This window comes from Myotis yumanensis, unplaced genomic scaffold (assembly GCF_028538775.1).
Source record: "Myotis yumanensis isolate MYYU_CA2020_CCGP unplaced genomic scaffold, mMyoYum1.0.hap1 SCAF_9, whole genome shotgun sequence".
Lineage (NCBI taxonomy): Eukaryota > Metazoa > Chordata > Mammalia > Chiroptera > Vespertilionidae > Myotis > Myotis yumanensis.
The window spans coordinates 58,176,705-58,201,715 of NW_027223760.1; the positions used below are offsets into that span (position 1 = coordinate 58,176,705).

General features: G+C 37.6%; 1 protein-coding gene across 10 annotated transcripts in view; it reads left to right on the top strand.

Moving 5' to 3' along the window:
- The window catches only part of HDAC9 (histone deacetylase 9), a 751,983-nt gene that overhangs the window by 364,945 nt on the left and 362,027 nt on the right, over positions 1-25,011 (top strand). For 6 of the 10 annotated variants that reach the window (XM_070424407.1, XM_070424398.1, XM_070424403.1 and 3 more), the window contains 4 exons: positions 13,251-13,492; positions 17,175-17,325; positions 18,298-18,424; positions 20,966-21,087. In XM_070424407.1, coding sequence (XP_070280508.1) covers positions 13,251-13,492; positions 17,175-17,325; positions 18,298-18,424; positions 20,966-21,087 — 642 coding nt within the window. The remainder of the gene's footprint in view (positions 1-13,250; positions 13,493-17,174; positions 17,326-18,297; positions 18,425-20,965; positions 21,088-25,011) is intronic. The other 4 variants (XM_070424399.1, XM_070424405.1, XM_070424400.1 and 1 more) reach the window with 2 other exon arrangements.

The following is a 25,011-nucleotide window of genomic DNA, read 5'->3' on the forward strand; positions in this document are numbered from 1 at the left end:
TTTCCTTTCTTCAATTAAAAAGTAAACTAAAAATGTATGAACAATACATTCAAAGCCCATTAACACTGTGTACAGTTAATTGTGATTGGGGCTCTCTACCTCTGATTCAATCTAATGGGATTTAGTTAATCAAGTACTAACAATGACTTCATTATTAGGCAGTCTTTACCTGTGAGTTAAGAGATTCAGATTGGATAGTAAGATGAATCTAAAGAATTGTGTAGACACTACTAGAGCTAATAGAAAAGGGTAAAATATCAAATTTTCAATTCCTAGAGTTGTTTCTAAAAAGAGCATTGAAACACACATGTTAAGAAAGACTCTTTAAATTCACCTGAAAATACAAAACTGTCTCAAAATATGCAGAAATGTGTTCCATTACACATCTCTCTTTGGAATATGTTGGCAGTTACAAGTAAGCTTCTCTTTACCTCTAAAAATAAAAAATGTGTGATGTTATCTTAACAAACATCTTCAGTCTTAATTATATCGAGGAATATCCCAACATGAACTGCATAGATGTTAAATTGGATGCTTATTATATCGATCTCAAGAAAAATAAGAATGCAGTGGCTAAGATCATGGACTCTATGGCTGAATGACGTGTGTTCTGATTCCTGTTGGACCACTTAGTAGCTTAATGACCTTGACCAAATTCCTCAGTGCCTCCACTGTCCTCATCTGTGCATGAGGATCATAACTGTGTCTACCCCATAGGTTACCAGAGAGTACAACCTTCTAACATAAGGAAGAATAAATGAATCAACATCCTATCTAATAAAGGGGGATATGCTAATTGACCCTCACGCCGTCGTAAAGATGGTGGCACCCACAGCCAATAAGGAGAGAATATGCTAATTGATTGCCCCGCCCTCAAAGATGGCAGCACCCATGGCCAATAAGGAGGAAATATGCTAATTTACTGTCCCACCCTCAGATATGGTGGCACCTTCAGCCAATAAGGAGGGAATATGCTAATTGACTGCCCCGCCCTCAAAGATGGCAGCACCCACAGCCACAAGATGACCAGCAGGGGAGAGCAGTTGGGGGCGACCAGGCCTGCAGGGGAGGGCAGTTAGTGGTGACCGAGCCGGCAAGGGAGGGCCATTGGGGGCAACTGGGCCAACAGGGGAGGGCAGTTGGGGGCGACTGGACCGGTAGGGGAGCAGTTAGGCATCGATCAGGCTGACAAGGGAGTGGTAAGGGGGTGGTGACCAGTCCGCGAGCGGTTGGGAGCCAGCAGTCCTGGATTGTGAGAGGGATGTCTAACTGCTGGTTTAGGCCCGATCCCACAGGAGGGAATATGCTAATTGACTGCCCTGCCCTCAAAGATGGCAGTGCCCACAGCCAATAGGAGGGAATATGCTAATTGATATCACAGGGATCAGGCCTAAATATCACAGGGATTGGGCCTAAACTGGCCATTGGACATCCCCCAAGGGGTCCCAGATTGGAGAGGGTTCAGGCTGGGCTGAGGGTCACCTTCCCCTCCCCCCCAGTGCATGAATTTCATGCACCGGGCCTTTAGTTTATTATATAAAGCTTCAGAACAGTGTTTAGCTCATAATAAGTGAAGTATTGGTGTTGGCTCCATAATTTAAATGAAAAGTACTGTCCAGACGAACTGATATTATGGTATTAGTATTTGGTTTTATTGTTGTTGTTTTTTACCCAGGTTTAGAAAGCCAAATTTAGAATTCCCATAGGGAAGTCACGTTTCATTTGAATGCTCAAGCTCTGAAACTCGGCATAATTCCAGGCTTGCATAATTATTGTAAAACTCACATATCCAAAGCTCTTCCTGACAAAGGATAAGTGGGTATTTCTACTTCTGAGCAAAAGTGGTGCCACCATGTGGTAGTAATATAAACAGAGGTGCCAATGCATTTGTCTGGCTCTGTTTAAAATTATGCAATGTTAGAGGAATTTTTATTTTTTAACATTTACCCTCCCCCCCCAATTGTATGTATGAAGAGAAACTTTATTAATGCTTTCCAATTCAAAAATTCCAAAGCTCCATAATTCCATGAAACAGTAATGCATTGTTCTTTGAAACAATAGTAATGTAATTTGCCTCTAATTTGAATTTGGCAACTAAAGCTACATTGCAGTTAGAACAATGATTTTCAAACTGAATTCCATCGCGTCTGGATTCCCAGGGAAAGGAGCCAGCGAGCAAGTGAGTGGGTGGGTGGGACATCAGTTCCCCTTTCACAGTTTCACTGGCGATGGTTTTCTAAGTAGGGACTATTCATAAGATTTGATTTGAAGAAAGTGTCTAGCTGTTTCAAGAAATGTCTTTGCTTTTTAAAAAGCCAATGCGATCCTATATTAGGAGGTTGTAGTGGGGCTTTAAGACTTTTTGTTTTGTAGTAAAGATTTCGTCCCAACTTAGGAAACAACTGATATCTGGAAAAGAAAAAAAAAAGTGCATTGTTTGAGGCCCTATTCCCATTCTGCAGGACTGAAGGGTCAAGGGCAGCAAAGGAAAAGACCTAGTTTGGATGAAAAAGAAGGACAGGGAAGCTCAGTGCATGGCGTGTCTGCCCTTTTCTCTGCCTACTTTCCTGAACCTTTCAAGACATGCCATTGTCTTGAACATATTAAGCAGTAAAGCTTTCAGACAGTATTGGGATACTTTTTTAGTGGCTAAAGGTAATTTGTTCTTGCTGGCAGGACACAAGAGCCAATAATTGCTCTTCTTTTTTTTTGCAATCGAAACAGCACAGTTATACACTTCCACAAACACTGTTTCCTGATAGAAGACTGGTAACATATTCTTTGAAAAAAAGTTCATTTGCTGAATAAGAAAATGTGATTTGTTTAGAAAGTGTTGTTAGAAGGGGTATCTGCTGAGGAGGTCATTTATTCAACTGATATTCATTAAACTTATTTATTAAGTTTATATTACGTGTCAGATGATGGACAAAATTCTGGGGATAGAAAGTAATCCCCTGCCTAAATATTCGGTTTTCATAATGAAAAAGAGAGAGAGAGAGAAAGAGAGAGAGAGAAAAGGGAGTTTTGTTAGACATTTGCAAATAGTAGTAATCTAGTATTTGTCTGTAACCTAAGAGAACTATAAATTGTAGAAAAAACACAGTTTGTCTCAACTTCATTGTCATTCTTAGAGGATTAATTTTGCTCTAAATCCTAGATCAGGAGTGTTATATGTGGCCAAATAAATAACTTTTTAAAAATTAATACCCATATTTACTATTTTAAAACACTGAAGTTTTACATCTACTAAAACTTTACTTACAAGTATCATTGTATCAGATTACATCTTCATCTCCAATTACAAAATAATATGGATTAGGTTTTTAGCTCCTATTACCTTGAAGTCACATAAATTGGCTTGATTTTGTTTCCATGCTGCAAGAAGCTCAATGAAGCTTTTACCTGACTCTCAAATAGTAAGAAACTAGCAAACACTGCAATACTTTAGACCTACGTGGGTATTACAAATGAGTTGGCAGTTCATGTTTGTGTTATGGTTTGTTATGACTGCCTAATTCAAAAGCATATTTGCAGAGAGGGAATTTGAATTAAGTAAATCAAAATAGTAAGGCTTTGATTAAAAAGTTAGCTTGCTCTAACTTAAATGTTGATATTTCAAGGCCTACTGATATTTTAGTCATTTGTGGTTATTTTTGTTTCCTGTTCAGACCCCTGGGAAATAAGAGAATAGTAAATCAAAGCCCAGATTGCTTCTTGCATTTATTTTCTTTTCACTTATGCCATGTATTAGTGCACTTTAAAGAAACTGAAGACATGTATAACTTGAACAGAATCACTTTGAGGGGGAATTGTATTTCTGGCCTAATCAATTTAAATAATTCTTGTTATAAAAATTATACTTTTCCTGTCTGAGAACTTACAAATTCTTTTTATTTTATGGTGATGCAATCATAAATATTAATAGTGGAAAGTCCGCTAAGAATAGTTGTATTGCTAAAGTGAAATTTTGGCAGCATTGTCATCAAACTGAGGTTGTATTACTTGTTTTTCCATTTCCCATTTTGTATGCTAGGCACATTTAAATATATTAATTTACTTTTTCAGAAAAGAAATGTACCTTCCAAGACTGAAAGGATATTACACATTTCAGTGAAGAACGTTCAATAAAAAGTGCTTCAGTGTTTAAAAAAAACAATTACTCGTTATTTTTGATAAAGTATTAAAGAATTTTGATTAAATAACTTTATGAGAATGTATTCTTTTTTATTTACATTTAGTAATTACTCCTTCATTTTCAAGTTGGAGATTTTTAAAAATTGCTAGCTTGAAGCATATGAGTTCTGGTCTAATTTTCTTTCTTATTTACTTATTATTGATTTTAAGGAAAGAGAGAGAAACATTTATTTGTTGTTCCACTTACTTATGCATTCATTGTTGATTCTTTTATGTGCCCTGCCCAGGGATTGAACCCTCAACCTTGGGCGATGTTGTATCCTGAGCTGTCTGGCCAGGGCCATCTAATTTTCTAACAATCTAGCATGGGGTAAAGCATTCTACTGAGGCATTCTATTGACTGTCATTTATTCATGTATTCCTTCATTCCAGGTGTATATTGTGGCATTATTGTTTTTATGCTGTACTAGGTATGGAAACTATAGTCATGGAACTTAAAATAATGGTGAAAGGAGGCAGTTAAACAAATGTTAGGAAAAATAAATGCAAAATGTAAGAGGAAAATGCAATAGGACTCAGAAAGACATCCCACATCAAGTCATTTTTAGCTAAGATGTGAAGGATAAGTAAGAAACAGTCTAGAAAAAATGGGGTGAGGTATTTTAGGATGAGAGAAAGTGTATGAGGAATCTCTGAGACGTGGGAGAGCATGGTGTGTTTAAGGAGCTGAAAGATCAGTGTGACTCAAGTGAAGGGACAGGAGATGGTGTTGAGGCCAGAAAAATAAACAGGAAGCCCAGTGCAGGTACAGGCCAGCATGTTCACTCTGGGGGGCCCACTGATGGGTTTTAGCCAGGAAAGTGACTGAGCACTGACTGCTTTAGCAAAACAGGCAGTGGTGATAGACAGATCTTGATGAATTAAAACAATATTTGAATAAGAGTAGTAGTAAAAGAATATATATTTGAATAAGAATAAGAGTAGAAGATATCATTTCTGTGGAGTGGATAAGGATAATAAAAGGGAGAGAGGGGAGTCATAGCCCTTCCATGTTCTCCTCTGGCTGCAGTAATTGAGACTCGAGGCTCCAGAGAAAGGGCAGAATGAGACGCTGAATGGAGAGCACCAGGAGTAGTGACACATATGGGTCACAAATTCGGAATAGATGCGGAGGCAAGACATAGAATTGTCACAATAGAGGAAGTAAATGCAGTCCTGGGAATGGAAGAGATCACCCTGGAGAGTCCTGAGAGAAAATGGAAGCAGCCCAAGTGGGATTCTGGAGCACCAACCTCCCTGCCCTGAATGTATCATGTTTTCTGCACAGGGTCATGGGTTGATCTTCCGCATTAGCATTTGAGTTTCTTGAAATTGGTTCCTTCCTCGTTCACTGAAAACTGTTTTTTCATGTAAGAGAGCTTTATAAATATTTGCTGAATAAAGGAGTGAATTAAAAAATAGGCCAACCTGATGATATTATAAAAACAATGACTTAAATATCGTTTTAGATACATGCAGTGCTAAACAGTCTTGATCCATTCTTTAGAAGGTATAATAGTTAAGAGTTATGAGGCAAAGGACGGGAGGCACAAGATACAAACAGGCACCAGGGCCACCCTGTCCTCAGTTAGATTTATGATATAACCAACACCATCTAAAGAATAAATACATAAATAAAATTATAAAACTGTGTTTCTTTGGATCCAAGTCAGTGTTAAGAAAGGGGTGGAGGGGGTAGCAGGATTTCAGAAAAGGAAATATCAAGGTGGTTTCAATTAATGTAAATCAACTTCATGGAGTTGAAGGAAAAAACAGACTTAAGTTGTTTATTTCCCAAAGCCCATGGCTTCTACCTGACAAACTCTCTCCACTGATCAACATAACCAATGATGAGGAAGTAATAATGAAATTGGAGTGAGGAGAACTGCACATCCCCTGTGACTGGACCCAAGCAAACCATGATTCTTCGAAATGGATTGACATCCCACATTGAAAGTTGTATGGTTAGGCCTCAGACTATAATGTGCTTCTTAGGTCTCGTCTTCCACCCACCTCCCTAGACCTCTCCAGTTTCTGCTCAAGAAGGCTCACAATGAAGACTGTACTTATGTTGACTGGCCAGTGATCAGTACACTTACGTAGATGCATCCAAAGAGTTTCCTACACAGACAGTACACAGATAACTTCATAATTGGTGGTGTGACTTTGTTATTCCTTATTGATTCTGGTTTGGCTGGAAAGTACAGAAACACAAGACAGGGCAGTGTATACCATACACAGAAGATGACAACCTCTCTGCACTATCTGACAAGCTAGCATCAGGGCATTCGTACTGAGCAGAGTTTCAGAGATCATTAGGATACATGCTGACATATTCTAGTAGAACTAGCCTGCCCTGGCAAAGGCTGGCAAAAAGAAACAAATAGAAAAAGGTTAGTGAAAGATGTCTATACGTGCTGAAGTTTTACACGAAATTCTGCCAAATATGTCTGTAGCCTAATTGTTATTATAGGCTACACTTTGAGGAAGCCCTGATTACATGTATCTGAGGCGGTTCGTCCACATTCTTTAAAAAATATATATATATCATTTTTTTATTGATTTCAGAGAGGAAGGAAGGCGGGGAGAGAGAGAGATAGAAACATCAATGATGAAAGAGAATCATTGATCGGCTGCCTCCTGCACACCCCCTGCTAGGGATTGAGCCTGCAACCCAGGCATATGCCCTTAACCGGAATCGAACGTGCGACCCTTCAGTCCACAGGCCGACACTCTGTCCACTGAGCCACGCCAGCTAGGGCACATCCACATTCTTATCGGAACCCTGAACTACCGATATGACGACATAGTTGATTGGACAATGTTAAAGCAGAAAACAGCACAGCAGGCAGCCTTTTCTGGTGGGTAGTCAGCAGGCCCCAACGGTCACAGAGGAAGCAGAAGGGATGATCAGAGCAACATTTGTTTCTCCCCAGATCCAGAATGTGTAGTGCATATGCCCTCATGCCAGTGGCTGTGGACAACCATTTCCTTGGTATAAAGAACTTCATTTCCATACAATCTGGCTCTGAGCAGTGCTGGTGATGCCATGCCCCAAGTCGTAGCTGCTCTAACTATGCATAACTGAGATAGTAAAAGATGATTCCAGTTTTTATGCATTTTTTTCAAGTTTCAATTTTTAACTAAGTTGACACATACAAATTGGTGGTGAGATTGTGCCTATGGCATTTTTTTGTGTGTGAAAACCTGTATTTTTTTTCCCTCTGCTGCTTTGAGATCTCATTTCAGAGGAGCAACATGAACAGTTTTCAGTCACAGTTGGGATAGTTGTAAGTGGTCAAAATGGTGCATTCTTAGAATTTTCCCATCCATGGGGTTTGACAGTTGTTCATTCAAAACATTATTAAAATGGAAGGCTTCCTGTTTGCAAGTCAGCTGATAAAGTAGCAACCAAAGATTCCTGCTTTGGAACACAGGAAAATTCTTCCTACTTACCTGTGCCATAAATACCAGCATCGAAAGTGAAGGAGTAAGACACACTGCAATGCTACTAGATGACCCTCAGTACTCTGAATTACCTCTTTAACAGCTGTGGTATTGAAAAGAAAAGCATTTGTCACAGAAATTTCATTATAGCCGCGCAGGTATGCATGTTGCTTAAATAAATGTAATTATTATAAACATCTGTATGGTCTGAGATTTATTTTGAAATGGAAGCCTTTTGTTTCCCTGATTATTAAGAACTAAAAACTTTTCAAGAAGATTGCGTGAGTTGATAAGGGCTAAGCCAAAAACTATCAAAGAACAATCTAAAGGACACTGAAGAAGGAATGAACAGGACTTTGTAAAGTAGTGTTTAAAACGATTAATTTCTAATATGGAAATGTTCTGAATGGAGATTTGGATTTAGGATAATTACATATACCATAACATGTTGGCATGTATTTGAAATGTCGGACAAACTGGGTAAGTACAAATGAAGTTACGAGGTCTTGCGATCTGTTAAGAAAACATGATTCATTTCTAAGTAATGCTAACACTAATATTTGTTGTCATCAACTTCTTTCTAATTTATGTATCACTGGCCACCTGTTCAAAGTAATTTGTAAGGAATTTGCATGTTCCTAGACAAGAAATGTGTGAACAGAGATGATTCCATTTCTTCACTGTTAAAATCGGTTGTTAATTTTTCCTTGTAAGTTGATTATTTCTAATTATGATAATACAGCAGCTGCGGACAGTGCCCTTTCTTTCACATTCTGGGATATGAAAGGGACTGTAATGTGTTAAAACTCGGTCCTGGTATTGTGTTACTATTATTGCTCCTGGGGAGGCCTATTAGCCTGTCACAGAAGACATAAGAAAAATCCATCATTCCTTTTGGAATACGATGCGTCTTTGTCACCCACAGTGCAATTAATGTTAAAAATAGAAAGAATGGCTATGATATGATTATGATTAGCCAGAGATGAGCTATTGTCCAAGTAGCAGGCACTAATCCAGCAGGCCAAAGATGACCTATACTGCACCATCAGTTTGCTGATTGCCATTTCTCTCCGAGTTTGATGAAATATTCATGCCTTCGCTCTCCTCTCTGCAAGCACTATTGATTTCTTGTATAAACGCTGCTATATTTAGTCTAGACAAATGGAATGTGGATTGCTGCTGAATAAATTGGATGAAAGACTGGGATCTTGCCTGCCGCTTTCTCTCAGTCTTGGGCAATTATTTATAATCAAGAGCAGTTTTTGTAAGTTGAGGGTGATTTTTCACAATTTAGTGATTAGTCTCTGAACAAAGGCAAGCAGTTAGACACAATCATTTCTGTTGGGATAGCAGGTTAAGAAGTCAAATTACCCTTTGAGGTTTACAATAGCTGTTATAGAGAGTTCTGGGACATTTTTCCCTTATCTTTTTTGTTGGTGGGGGGGAGGATTTTTTAGGGGTTCGATGTTTACAGTTCATAGGTAATAAGAATCCCAGAAAGAAGAGATTGCAGAGTCTCTTGAAATTTTTCATTTGCTGTATAGGGTTAAATTCTGATTTTTGTTTATTGGCATTTTCATGGAAAAACTGGAGGCTGCAGTTTGGCCTTTTTAATGTAAAAATGAAATATATCATTAACAGCCTTTGCTTTTGGTTGGAATTATGCCAGCTCTATAAATTAATGTTCCAAATCTCATGTTACTCCAGGGCCTTAAAGGAAAGTTCTACATTGGACTCTGCAACTAGAGATCTTATGGGCCGTCATCTTCATTTAGTTTGAAACGTGGCTCAATTTTAATAGCTTTCCTTTCACAGAGATCATGATTTAAAAGACATTGTCTACCAAACCATGGTATATTAATAAGTTGTTTACCATTTTCATTAAAGCGGTGTTACCATCCACAAAGACTTCTGATCAATACATTGGGGGGAAATAACCAGTGTTTGCAACCCGAGACTGACACCGTCCCCGCTCCCACCCCCACTCACAGGTGCACACACAGTCCTGTGAACACACACAATTCAAAAGATACGCAAGGACGTGAATGTTTCATTCGATTTGCAGCTTAACTGCTGTAGACGGGATTGCTATTAGGCTTTCCTGACTCTCTGAAATTAGCTCTTAAGTTGCATGGAGTATTAACTTTGCGGTCCCCAACCTGGAATCTGGAAACCTAAGTTACCTCCAGTAGTGGTCAGAACATTAGATGCCATTTTGGAAAAAACAGAAAAGTAGAATGGGGAAAAGTATTCATATTTTCACCCCTACTACAACCATCTTCTGTACTGTATTTCACCAGTCTTTGCTGTTAAAATTCAGAGAGTCATATAATTAAAACCCCAGTAGATGTGATATGCTCTGTGAGGGCTGGGATTTTTGTCTTTTTTGTTTTACTAGTAAACCCCAACATCTGCAATCATGCCTGGCAACTTAAAGTTCTCATAAATGTATATTGACTAAATTAAATTGTATTTATGTACTTTAAAGAGATATCATAGGGTTTACTTCACTTTTATTACTGTTTTTTTCATTTAATTCTGTAACAACATTTTTCATGTTCCCATAAACATTTTTAATGATTGCATGTTTTTACACCTAATGGACATGACACATTTTCCTTGGACATTTCCTTGTAGTTGGTGATTTCAATGAAAACAATAGCACTTCAGTAAACAGCATCGAACTGTTTCTTCCTGTTAGTAGTATCTTCTTAAGATAGATTTCTAGAGTTGGCAAACCTGAATCAAATGGCAGAAATATTTAATGCCTCTTAATATATATTAACAAGTTGTTTTTCAGAAGGTTTAAACCAATTGGCAGTGTCTTTTGTGATTTATAGTTGTCTACTTTGTCGTATGCTTACAATGGGACAGAACACACACATATACATCAACCATATATCTGATATTTAATAATTAGAAAATGGCCGAAACCGGTTTGGCTCAGTGGATAGAGCGTCGGCCTGCGGACTCAAGGGTCCCGGGTTCGATTCCGGTCAAGGGCATGTACCTGGGTTGCGGGCACATCCCCAGTGGGAGATGTGCAGGAGGCAGCTGATCGATGTTTCTCTCTCATCGATGTTTCTAACTCTCTATCTCTCTCCCTTCCCTTCCTCTCTGTAAAAAATCAATAAAATATATTAAAAAAATAAATAAATAATTAGAAAATGATGCCTTATTTTGACCTAAAAGTTGCCTTGCTTTTCTAGTGAAGGTGAAATTTTTGAGTTGCTTATCTATTTTCTTTTTTCATTTCCTAGAAGTTTTAGTGTTTTTATTTTCTAATATGTAACATACACAATTTTATTTTCATACTTGCTCCTAATACTTTTGTTTTGTGACTACACAGTGTTGATGGTTTATAGTACTATACAGGAAATTACCATATTTCTGTAAATAAAGAAACCAAAAGTATTTATTGAGGGATGTGTAATGTTGTCTTTTAGTGAATTATTCAATTTAATCCTTTTAACAACTCTGTGTTGTTACTCTTTGCTGTAATTATCTGCATTGTACATATGAGGAAACTGAGGCCTAGAGAACTTAAATAACATGCTCATGGCCACAGTTAGAAGGATGGGAGCAGGAATTTAGATTTTAGATCAGAGGTTGAAAATAAGCATCCTGCATGTCAAAGTTTACTTATAGAAGCTTTTTTGTTTTCTTGTTCCCATAGTGTTAAAATATTTTAAGTTATTTTTATTTATTTATTTATTTATTTAAAATATATTTTTTATTGATTTCAGAGAGGAAGGGAGAGGGAGAGAAAGAGATAGAAACATCAATGATGAGAGAGATTCATTAATCGGCGCCTTCTGCATGCTCCCTACTAAGGATCAAGTCTGCAACCCAGGCATGTGTCCTTGATTAGAATCAAACCTGGGACCCATCAGTCCCCAGGCCAATGCTCTATCCACTGAGCCAAACCAGCTAGGCATAAGTTATTTTTAATTGACTTCTCTCTACTCTGGATATGTATTTTCTGTCTTTCTTTTTTTCCACCACTAATTACTTGGGTCTCAGTAGTGGCTGACCACTTTAGCGAAGACATGCGTTCAGTTGGCCTACATTCTCCCTCCAAAATCCCTATTATCTTTATCTAAATCTGTTTTATTCAACTACATACTATTCTTGATTCCTGTGGCCAAAGGTCATATGCAAAATATTTAACAACCAGTTTGGCATATACACTGACTAATCAGGATGGATGCCAGCCATGAACAGCTGGCATATCTGCATATCTACCCTGTCTGTGAGCTCTTGTGCTTATCCCACTCCTGGAAAGTTATCTCTTAGAAGTCATGCTAAGAATTTTATACACATTATCTAACTTAATTTTTATAAATTTAAATAGTTATAGTTATTTTCAGATTATTCAATCTTTCTTCATCCTGTTACTTGATTGAATATTTGTTCTAAGCATCCTAAATTTTTTTTATGCCTTGTTTAGTTTAGGAATAAGGTAATTGCTATACAGATCATTACCATTTAAAAACCAGCACAGAGCCCAGCCAGTGTGTCTCAGTGGTTGAGCGTCGACCTATGAACCAGGAGGTCACGGTTCAAATCCCGGTCAGGGCACATGCCCAGATTGTGGGCTTGATCCCCAAGTGGGGTGTGAAAGAGGCAGAGGATCAATAATTCTCTCTCATCATTGATGTTTCTCTCTCTCTCTCTCTCTCTCTCTCTCTCTCTCTCTTTCTCTCCCCCGCCCCATCTCCCTTCCTCTCTGAAACCAATAAAAATATATTTTAAAAAATAAGTAAAAGCCAGCACAGAGAAGCTGGGCAGCCTCATATCTTTATGGCTGGCCTTGGCTTCCTTGCCAAGGTTGATCAACTAATCTTCTCACCATTTCCCACATTTCAGCTTGCAGGTTTGTGTTTTTCTTTGATGGATCCAATAGCCCAACATTATGTAAAAAGCTTTAACTGAGAATGTATCTTCAGACTCTTGTTACAAACAAATATGTTTGCAAGCATTCAGCCTTAGTTGTGTTAGAAGTTCTCCATTAAAACATGACTTCCTTTCCTCAGCAGAGACGCATTTTTGGTCCTAAACTAACTTGACCTTTGTAAGTGATCCAGTAGCATACGTCTTATGAACGACTCTGATGCCTTTAAATAATTGGAATCATCTCTTTGGAAAGGGTAAATGCGGACGATTCAAGGCAGAGTACCAATTGCTGGGGGGCAATTAGCATATGGTACATTTTATCAAAATTGATATACAAAAGACCTGTTATCATCATTGGAAAAAAAAGACTAGATTTGTTGGTGTAAAATTTGTTGCATGCGTATAGTGCAGTGATGGCCAACCTATGACACGCGTGTCAGAGGTAACACCCGAACTCATTTTTTTGGTTGATTTTTCTTTGTTAAATGGCATTTAAATATATAAAATAAATATCAAAAATATAAGTCTTTGTTTTACTATGGTTGCAGATATCAAAAAATTTCTATATGTGACACAGCACCAGAGTTAAGTTAGGGTTTTTCAAAATGCTGACACGCTGAGCTCAAAAGGTTCACCATCACTGGTATAGTGTCTTCCTTTTTGTCTGTGTTCAACATGGGTTTGGAACAAGGGTACATCTCTTATCATCCTTTCCTTTCCCCCCATTTCTCCAGTGGATGTAAAGTCGGAGGTTCCTGTGGGCCTAGAGCCCATCTCCCCTTTGGACCTACGGACGGACCTCAGGATGATGATGCCCGTGGTGGACCCTGTCGTCCGGGAGAAGCAGCTGCAGCAGGAGCTGCTCCTCATCCAGCAACAGCAGCAGATCCAGAAGCAGCTCCTGATTGCCGAGTTTCAGAAGCAGCACGAGAACTTGACACGGCAGCACCAGGCGCAGCTTCAGGAGCACATCAAGGTAGCAAATGTGTCCCTGCCTCTGACCTTTGCACTCAGGGGGCCCTGGGCGGAAGAAGGAGGATCTAAGGGGACGGTTCCCTGTTGTTTACACATGCAAGTATGGCTTGGAGGAAAGGGTGGTTGCACGGGGGAAACCTTGGTAAGTGCTAGGAAGGCTGACTACACACCTGCCTTGCTTCTTGAAGGGGCCTCTGTCACTCTTTATCCTTTAGTTTGCAGCGTCAATACTAGGGCAGAGTAGCCTCCCACCCTTTTAAAACATTCTCTATTGCATGATTTTGTTCATATGCCCCATCTGTTCTCCACCAATAAGAATCATTAGCCTCAGAAGGCTCATTTAAATATCTATAAAGAATCTGCTTATATTATTGATCAGAAAGGATAACTCAGTCACTTATTTTCCCCCTCGTGTTTCTTATGAAAAAGACCTCATACTGGATACATTAGACAAATCGCATAAAAAGCTTGAGAGAATTATGTGAAGAAACTGATACAGATATTTTCAGTATTTTTATGTGAGTCTAATGGACTACAGATTATAATTTATTGAAAGAATGTCAGCAGTTGTAGACAATTTCAGACTCAAGTTGTTTAATTTATTCTAAGAGGAGAAATAGGTCCATGTCCCAGAATTTTTTATGATGGGTTATTTTCTTGTCAGGTCATTTTAAATGTCTATGTACCTATTTCTTCCCTTTTATCTTCAGAAGTAAGTATTACTTTAGCTTTGTTTATAAAATGTTTTTCAACTTTTTGAAAAAGACATCTTAAAAAACTTATTTTCATCTGATTGAATAGATGTCTAGTTTGAATGTATTATGACAAAACTCTACAGCAGCAAATATTTATAATAAAATATTTATGTTATGTTCAATTCCTTCAAAATGACTTAAATATGTTATTTTATTAATATGATAAATTATATTATAGATGCTTGATCTATTACTCACATATCAAATAACAACACATTTATATGGAGTTAATATAGATAACTACATTAATATTATACCATTTTATATTAATATTACAGTGTCTGGGAAGGTAAAAATGATCTCTTCTTTCCAATGTCCCTTATTTTATAGGATATTTCCTTAGACTGAAAGGTCTATTTTATTTTCCAAAATAACATTCTTCAACACCTCATATAAACCATAATAAAATTTTTCTTTTATCAGTGAACTTTACTAAATGAACTCTTGAAATTTATTGATCTACAGGATACCTTAAGAATAAGACTGAGCCATGTGGAATCAGTCATACATGGCTATATTTTGTAATAATAGGACCTTCATTTAGTTTATAGACTTATTTTTGAATGATTCTGAAGCATTATTTTTTGACCTTTGAAACAATAATAGGAAAATAGATGTTTAGATCTTCTTCTTCATTTGAGGCAAGTTCAGATGGCAATGATGATGAGTGAAATTTATGTTTTCACCATAGTTTAAGGTTTAGGTAACTGTGTGGTTCATTCTGCTCTAGTAGGTGAGTCATGTTGCCGTAAGTACAGGGCAATACTGATAAGTCCCCACCTACTTCATGTACTTCTTTTCATTCATGTGTGATGTATTTTTTAATTGTAAACATGAATATAACATTTTAAATGAATTTATTATTTCAGTTTACTGAAAAATTAATGGTAGAAAGTAGGTAATTAATTGTTACTTTGGCCCAAGCAAAGTAACATGGTAGGTTTACTGACACCTGGAAAATATTAGAAAGAGGAGGCTCTTGAGAGAAAAAGTGACCCTGAGGTTGCTAAAGGGAAATTTAACTTTAAAAATGATTTTCCAAGACAATAAGTTTTTTTCCTCAGAAACTGAAGACAGACATAAGATTTTAGGAAGTTTAACAAGTTTTTTGCTTTTCAAAATTGTTATTGTTTTCCATTTATTTATGGGTAAAGCTAAAAGTTGGTGATTTTAGCATTCATTTTGATTTTATTTTAATGAGGAAGACAATTCATGAGGCTTTATTTACGTTAGCACTTTGAATCCTTGGCTTCTATTATAAACATCTGCTGAGTTAGATGCTATTATCCCATTTCCCCACCCAGTAAACTGAGGCAGAGATAAATACTCTAACCTGCCCAGGGCCACACAGACAGTGGCTGGTGGTTCTAGTATTTGTAGTCCTACCTTGTTTATCTCCGAAGCTATCCCAATCGTGCATGTCCCCTGGACCAAAACATCTGAAAATGGAGGGGTGACATTTTATTTCTATTTTTTTCCAGCCCCCTTCCTATAGTCTTCAATAATAAATGGTGGCTATGGAAATTAAATTTAGAGCCTTTCTAGATTCCTAAGATAGATCAAATTTAAATTTCATTGGGGTTTGGGTGAAGAACTGAATCCATTTAACCAATCCTAATATCTGTACAGAATTAACATTCAAGGCAGGCTTTAAGCAAAGTTCTGAATTTTTCTGTTACAATGGAATATCTAAAAACATCCAATAAAGGACTGGTGTAGCAAAGCCAAAATGACAAAGATTTAATATAAAGAGTACCCAGAAATGCTTCTAACCCTATCTTTCTGGTAGGGATGATGCTATCATAGTTAATACATTGCCTAACGCTGATACCATTCCACAGTGCTTTTTATTTTTATTCTGTTACTTTGCATCATACATTTCATACCTTTGGGTCACAATCTAATATAAACAGCATATTGACTAAATTCATTGGTATTGAGAGTTAAAAATAGGAATAATAATTAAAAATAGTATGGTTCAAACTTAACAAACTAAATTTCATGTATGTTTTGGGCATGATGTGTGAGGGCAATTATTTCTCTGTCTTACATATGGGGAACCAAGGCTCTCTGTAGTTTAGTAACTTGCCTAGATCGCAGATCTGGTAATGTCAGAATCTAAGTAGAACTCACAGTCTTTACTTATTCCTCGGTGGGCATGTTTCCTATTATTCATAGATATCAAATTCTCACGCTGAGTGCAAGCTGGCATCTTACAACAGTTATTAAGAATGCTTCCTATTCATGTTATTCATTGTTTGGAAATGAAATCAAGCGATGAAGACAAGCAAACTACAGTGCATCAAAGTGCAGTTTAATGGAAGTGATCTTAATCAGTCTCTCTCATCTGAAGGATTTTGTGTGCTCGGTCTTCTGCTGTTTTGAGAAAAGAGCCTACTATGGATAATAGATTGCATTAATCTCTAGAGAATCTTCTCTGTGAGGCTTTGAAATTCTTAACCCTTATTCTATTTCAGGTATACTTCCCCGCCAAATTAACTTGTTTCTCATCATTCTATTCAGTTAGTACTCATCCTATTTTTTTGGGATAGGAATTGAAGATTTCAGATGTTTATTTGTAATGGGGCAGAAGTGGTAAAGTAGACTCTGGACAGTTCCTGCCTTTGCCTGGTTTATATATTTCAGATGACAAAGAAAAGCTACTCAGGGAACTAAAGATCTGGGTGAATTTGGTAATGATTTTTGACAGGTCATGAAGCTCCCTAAAAACGACCTTATTGATGATGTTAAGACCATCTGTGGCATTCTGTGCTAGCCTTTAGACTGTAATAATTTATTTAAAAAATGGGTAAACATGTCAACTAAATCCAAGCAAGTTCTAAAAGCTCACAGCATTTCGATTTTGGTCAGTGATGACAATGAAGCTTAAAGAAAGTGCACACTCTCATGTCTTTCTCTTCTCGTAAGTTGCAACAGGAACTTCTAGCCATAAAACAGCAACAAGAACTCCTAGAAAAGGAGCAGAAACTGGAGCAGCAGAGGCAAGAACAGGAAGTAGAGAGGCATCGCAGAGAACAGCAGCTTCCTCCTCTCAGAGGCAAAGAGAGAGGACGAGAAAGTAAGAGGCACCAGGGTAAAAGATGACCCTCTTCCCTCCCCTTTAGCCCGTCCTCCTGCAGAAAGAAGCCTGAGAAAGAGTGGAATTGAATTTGTCAAGATTGCCTGCATTAAACTATAAGAATAAATTAGAGACTCAAATGTAAAGCTTTGACCTTGCCTATCAGCTCTCCACATTCAGTCTGCAAAGCATCTCAGGGAGTAAACAAGGCATTGTTCAGCCAAGATACTAATGTCTACTTTTTCGAATTTCAAAAATCATGTTACAGTAAAGCAATCCAGCTCTGCCATACTGTTTAATCATAACCTTTCTCTGGCTCATGTACTAATGGCTCTGTGAGTCCAGTCTGGCCTCTATTTAGTTTTTGAGTAGTGAGGCCTTGGGAAGATTTAAGGCAGAACATTTGTAAAAATAAAAAGCTATCCACAAGAGGGAGACAGATCCAAATAATTCCCTTGCAATGAGGTCAGTTCAAAATCAGGGTGTCGCAAGGTTGAAAACTGGATGGGTTGAACCGGAATTGTCAGCAGGATTGATTTGTTTTAATGCTCAAAAGAGGCTTTTTTAAAAAGTTGGTTTTTCAAAATAGTGATTCAAAAAGATCATTTGATGTGTTTAGTCACTTACAGGGTTCCCCGAGATTCTTGATTTTTAAAAGGCAGTGTTTTGTTTCCCAGCAGGATTTTGTTAAAGCTTAGAAAAAAGTTAGTATTAATTCTGGGACTCCCCTCTCTGCAAAAGCAATTAAGGAAATCATGGAAGGTCTTTTGAAAATTGGCAGTTTAATCAGGAGTTACAGAAGCTTCCTATGCCATTTTCTAACGCCCGTTTAGACTCTGGTTTCTTCTTGTCATAGGAAAACTTCATATGCTGTGACCAGTGGGGTTACTTCTTAATTTTTGCTAAATACGTTAGAAGCATGAAAGGATACAGCTCTAAGCCAGCATCTGTTTCTGTCCGCCTGTGTTTCAGGGGCAGTGGCAAGTACAGAAGTAAAGCAGAAGCTTCAAGAATTCCTGTTGAGTAAATCAGCAACAAAAGACACTCCAACTAATGGAAAAAATCATTCCGTGAGCCGCCATCCCAAGCTCTGGTACACGTATGTGCAGTGTTCAGCTGTTTTCATTACCCAGGGATAAAGAACACAGGTTGTGTACTCAGCCCACCAGATCTGGGGCTTGCCGGTTCTCAGCCATGTGGTGCGGGGTCCAGTTCTTGAATTCTCTACCATCCGGTTCCCCTCTCTGTAAATGAAGGATAGTAACAGAAGCAGCCCTCTCAGTCTGCTGGGGGCGTCCTGTGAAATAATGTGGTAAAGTGTGTCAACAGAGAGCAGGGCTTACCAAACCTGAGCGGGTATCATCTTGAGGGCCGGGAAGGATATATGTTCTTCCCTCGATGAGTAACTGACAAGCGTGGGATGGGGCCTAGAAATGAATTCATACTTTGCATTTTTCTAGTCTCAGACGGCGCGTCTGATATCTTTACAGTAATTTCTGAACATTTGACAGGTTGAGATTTCATTTTACTTGGCTTGCTATAAGATGGAGAGCTGAGCTATGTTTAAAAGTCCAAACTCTTTTTATTTTTTTAATTTAAAACATAAAAGGGGAAGGGAAAGAAAGTGAAGGATGGTAACTAACTAAATCGAAGTCTTCAGTGACTAGTTTACCCCTGGGCACATCACCCGATTTCTTCCCTCCCTGTGAAATGAGAGTAGACTGGCTTCTGACACACAGTGGGCCATGGAAGACATTGTGGTATTGCAGTTTTTATGGACATCTTTTCCCAAGTCCAGTAAAGAGATACTGTATAGTACACAATTCTTTCTGCAAAACATACAGCAGGAGGTGTTTTTTTCAAAATCAGGACAAAACTTACAGGCAAAGCATATTTGGCTAATAAACTAATAGATTAAAGTTTAATTTCTCTCATTTTATAAATATTTGCTTCATGACCATAGGATTTTACAATTACATATTTTTAATCTCTCACATCATGAGGATAAGGAGTAAATATCTGATTACTCTGTTATAATGAAATTGTAAGCATCCCAGGAGTTCTATTGAAAGGGCTGTTGTACTTATATAAGTATCTTCCCTTCTCTGCATCCCAAGAAAGGTAACTGAGGCAGATGCTTTATAAATATAGTGGTAATCATAATTTTTGTCATGTATGTCAGTTCACTTGAGAAACCAATCCAGAAAGACAACTTTCAAATGTTCAATCAACATCACAGCCTTTAAAAAGAAATGCAGTTTTATTACCTAAAACTAGAGGCCTGGTGCACGAATTCGTGCATGGGTGGGGTCCCTAGGCCTGGCCGCAATCAGGGCCTATCAAGGCCATCTCGCCCAGTCCTGATAGGGGCTGGGCCGATTGGGGCCTGCTAGCAGGGGGGAGAGACAGAAGGAGGGACTGCGGGAGGTTGGCTGTGGGAGTACACTGACCACCAGGGGGCAGCTCCTGCATTGAGCATCTGCCCCCTGGTGGTCAGTGTGTGTCATAGCGACCATCAACTGGTCATTCCAGTCATTCAGTCGTAACAGTTGCTTAGGCTTTTGTATATATAGATTACAAACATAATTTATAAGTAATTCATATTCTTTTTTACTTAAAGCCTAGTTTAAGAAGAGAGACTTTTTAAAATCCTTAGCCAAAGATATGTTTATTGATTTTGGAGAGAGGAAGGAGGAAAGAAAGAGATACAAAGTGAGAAAAAAATATCTCACTTACCTCCTGTTCACACCCTGACCTGCAACTTTGTTGGTGTACAGGACAATGCTCCAACCAACTGAGCCATATGGTGCTGGGTAAAGTTCTAGGAATTATGGAATCTGAATTTGATATTTTTTTTGTAAGGTGAAATATTTTTAAACCAGTTAATTCTTGAGAATGCAATTCAGATGAATCCCAGTAGAATAAGCACCTTGTTGGTGATAACAGGCCCCATCCGTTGTTTTCTTCATATATAAAAATTATAGATGTTTACATCCACTGGCTAGTGTATGTCAGTCCTGTAAACTGTTCTCCAGTTACACAATTGCATCTCTTTCCCTGTATTTATGCAGAAAAGAGAAAGCATTTTGAGAAATCAGTTTTGTATTGAAGAAAGAAGCGGTCCCCAGTCTGCACCTCGGTCTGGTATAAGTCAAGAGACCTGAGGCCGCGACAGTGCAGTCTTTTCCATAGAAAAGCTCCTCGTGCACTTTCCTGTACTAGCCAGCAATTTTAAAAATGAAGTGCTTCCATGTGATTGCTTTTACCTTGGTTGTTCTACATTATTGACTGAAAAGGATTCGGATGATGACTTTTTCACTAGTACGGCTCTTAAGAAAACATACATAGTAATCTCAGATCATCACAACTCAGGCTTGTGGTAAATTCTCTCTTTCAATAAAACAAACTCTTCTGTGTGACGGTGTGACCAAGCCCACGTGGGCATTCTTGGGGATCCTGAATCATTGCGTAACATACTGCTGTTGTGAACTCGGTTACATGAGGCTGTGGTTTGTACACACTAAAAAGAAAGAACATAAACACAGCTGAGACACGTGTACAGCATGTGCAACTGATTATTGCTGACCAACATGCAGGAAAAACTCCAGTGCAAGTGGTGACCCCTTCTTGTCTCTTCTAGGGCTGCCCACCATACATCATTGGATCAAAGCTCTCCACCCCTGAGTGGAACATCTCCGTCCTACAAATACACATTACCAGGAGCACAAGATGCAAAGGATGATTTCCCCCTTCGGAAAACTGGTAAGTGGGTTTGTTCTTGCATCACATACCTGTACTTTCATTTTGCCTCTAGAAGAAAGTCAAAGGATTTGAATCAGAGAGCTATTATGCCCTTCGCGCCCATGGCCTCAGCATTAACAAGTGTGTGTTTGGTCGCAGGCATGCGCACATGTACACACACATACACACACACACACACACACACACACACCTGTTGTTACAAAGTGATTCAATCTGTAATTGAAGTACCTTTTGTAATTTAAAAGTTTATCATATTTGAATTTTAGTCAGATTATCTTATTAGCAATGAAGGGTAACATTAAGGGAAATAGAAATTTGATTTTTCAGAAAATTCTGATCTTTTCCATTAATGAGGACCTTTATAATTTTCACCATTTATCTGATTTTCTGTTGGGCCTCAGTCATTTGCCACAAAAATGGGAATAATAAAGTTTTCTTTTCAAGGTTTAAAGACCTTACATTTCAATTGTTTAAGTGGTGAAAATAGATAAAGCCAAAGCTACCTTCTGAGTAAGTGACTTGCCTAATGTCTCATAGATTACAAGAGAACTCAGAGTAAGTTTTGTACCTAATAATCTTACGTAATTATATTAAAATGGGCCTTGGGGAACTGGGACAGTGCAGCCTCTATTTGGAATTTAGCCAGCAGCCCTGTGGCTGTAAACCTGTGTTTGTTTCAATATCTTCTTCTCCTTTGTGAGCCTTCTGATATGTGCATATTTAACATGTTAAATGCTCTTACCTCTATAATAAATATATTTTAAGACCTTAGCAAGATGTAAGCATAAATAACATTCATGTACATTTTGTTAAAAATTGTGTTATTTCTTTCAAATATGGCTCTTTAGAGAAAGTTGTGAATTTAAAAAATTTTATATCCACAGTGTGATCTGAACAGGTATTCATAGAAGATAATTTGGTCCATTGTATTTTACTCAGGTCTACTCGAAGAAGTATAGATCAATGTAATTTGTATATGAAATCTACAGAGAGAAAATGATTTTAACTAATTATATTTATTTCCCCAAGCAATTTTGAATACTTAAAATGGGTATACATTGTAAAAACACATGCTGAAGCTATTTCTCTCATATAATTTACCTGTAGCAAAATGAAGATTTAAAAATAAAAATCAATCATGAGTAAGAATTTATTACTTAATGTCTATTGTACCAGGCACTGGGAAGGATTGTCAATATTGCAAAGCAATCCATGTCTTTTTTTCTTTTAATAACCCCAATATTTTGCCATTTCTACTAAAAAACAATAGATACAGTAAAATACTTCAAGAAGGGTATGCAAAGGGAAGAATGAATTTTATGTATTGCATCAGAATTTAACACAATTATCTTCAAATCAGATTGCCTTTTATATAAATAAACGTCTCTGGGATAAAAGGACGAAAGCACAGAGTGAGTCTCCATGTATTTCTAAAACACAGAGTACAGTTGATGAAAATTGATCCATAAAGGACATGAGTTTTAGAATGTGCGGTCTTTGATCTGCAGCCTTGACATTCACTTGCACCAATGGCTTGTGTAGGAACTATTGACAGAGATTATGTGAATATGGCCCCAGGTCTCGGGGCAGTGACTGGCATTCAAGAGCCCATGGAGTCACTAAAAGGAAAGAAAACACAAGTCCCCTTATGGCAGGAGGTTACTGATGAGTGATACAGTTACATTCACAGAGAAAGCCTTCTACCCTGCTGTGCACACAGCCTTTGAATGTATTCTTTCCACTGGGAGATTGAAAACTGACTGCAGAAGAAGTGGCCTTTGGAATCAGTAAGCATCCAGAAAGAAAATCTGATGTTTTTAATACTGTAGGACAAGGACAAAAAAAAAACCATACTTTGTATCCCATTGTTTCCATGAGAACAGTTTAGGATTTTTTCTCTCCGAAGAATGAATAGCAAGCTGTTAATTTATTCTTTTAGACATTCTCATCCCCAACAAAATTAAAAGAGAAATCCTGTTCACAATATGTTACAGAATTTCATTCAAAACTGTACTAATGTGAAAGACATTTTCTGCGTCTATGTTTACCCAGTATTTTAAGTTTCTTCCTTTTCTATTGAAAATCTGATACTTAGGAAGGGTCAGACTATTATTGATTTGTAAAACCAAATATTCTCTGGCATCGTACCAATAGAATTCTTGAACAACCATTAATAATTTTATCTCTATAGGGGCTTCAGAATATTTCATAATTCAATTCCCATGATCTAAGAAAAGTATTATATAATTAAATACAGATATTTTCCACACATTATCTAAAATACTTAGAGATACACTTCATTAATTACAATAGGCAGAACTCTTCCAACTTTTATAAATATAACCCATTGAGTGTATTTCCACTCCACTGTGAGAAAGGTTAGATATATATTTGTACTAAAGAGAACATCGAAATACACTCAAATAATAATTTCAGTTCATCATTTGTTGTATTTTCGTGACCCAAGAGTTATTACAAAAGAAAGTAATAACATTTTACCATAATTAAACATGTGTGATGATTGGGGAGACTGTATAATTTTTGCAGAAAGCTATACCATATTAAGTGAAATTTCGAGTAGTGGCGTTGATCATATAGTGTAGATACCAGGACAGTTATAATAGAGTCAAGCTCTCCTGTTGGGACCTGAGTATCATCCTCTGTGGTCTACTTGAATATCATTGAACTGAATCTTAGATTTAAAGGAAGATGTTAAATAAGTGAATTTTCTAACTTTTGATCTGCATATAATACTAAATTCTTTCAGTTTCCTTTTAACCCACATCAGTACTGAATTACCAGTGTGTGTTAGCAAGATTTAAGGGAGTGAAGCTGAAACCAGAGTAAGAAAATCTTAATGACCTTTAAAAAGTGGCCCCAGGGGTGTCCCTTAAGCAGTGAACCCAATTTGGAACCTCTCTTGACCTCTTTGGACCCAGCCAGACAGTGACAACCTAGGAACAGTCAACCATGGAGTCTCATTTGCCTGCAGAAATCTGACCTTTGTCATGCAAAGTGGACCTTTACTTCCTTCCCCTGAGGAGAATCATAGTAGCTCATACCATTTGAGCATTTTGGAAGCATCAGAATGATAGGAATAGAATAGGTAGCTCTAATCAGGCCCATTTCTAAACCAAGGTTCTCTTAAATGGAGGAATTGAGAGTCTTTTGCTCCTTTCTTAACAATGAACATCAAAGACCTTTATAATTGGTTGTGAAGGTGAGAATAAAAGAATTTTTTAAAATTTTTTTGCAAGGCCCTTACTTCAAGTAGCACTCCCTTTTAGAATTACACTCTTTGATACTTTTCATTCTTTAACACAGGATTTGTTGATACTAAAATTTGGAATATTTTACTGAGCTTTCTGGTTTGGCTGCAAATAATATCATGCTATAGTAGGTGACTTTTTCCCCCCTAATATAGTATATTGCTGGACAGATAGTAAACTATAAAATAGGGAAAGAAAGCTTCTGGGTCCAGACACTTTTGAAATAGTCCATAATTCTAACAAAGATAGTACGTATGTGGTGACTTTGAACTGACCTTCAAAACCACTTGACGTAGATCCTGGTCCAACGAGTGTGTGCATATGTCTCATAAAACATTATGGTAAAAAGTTCTAGAGGTTTTATGCTCCATTATATTATTGGGGTCTTACCCAGTGAACTTTGCCTTCCTTTGAATGTTGCAGTCTTTCCATTTAATACTTCTGAACAAAGTGAGCTGGTTGGCAAGATTAACCTCTTAAAGTGCACAAGCCATATAAAGCTTGGCTTAGGCTAATAAGACTGTTCCAGCCCCACTGAAATATTCACTTTAATGGTCAGCAGCCCTAGAATAAGACTCAGAGATGGAAAGGGTCCAAACATAAGTTAAGGCTTTGGAAGGCCAATGTCATTTTCCACATCCAGTAAATTGGAACG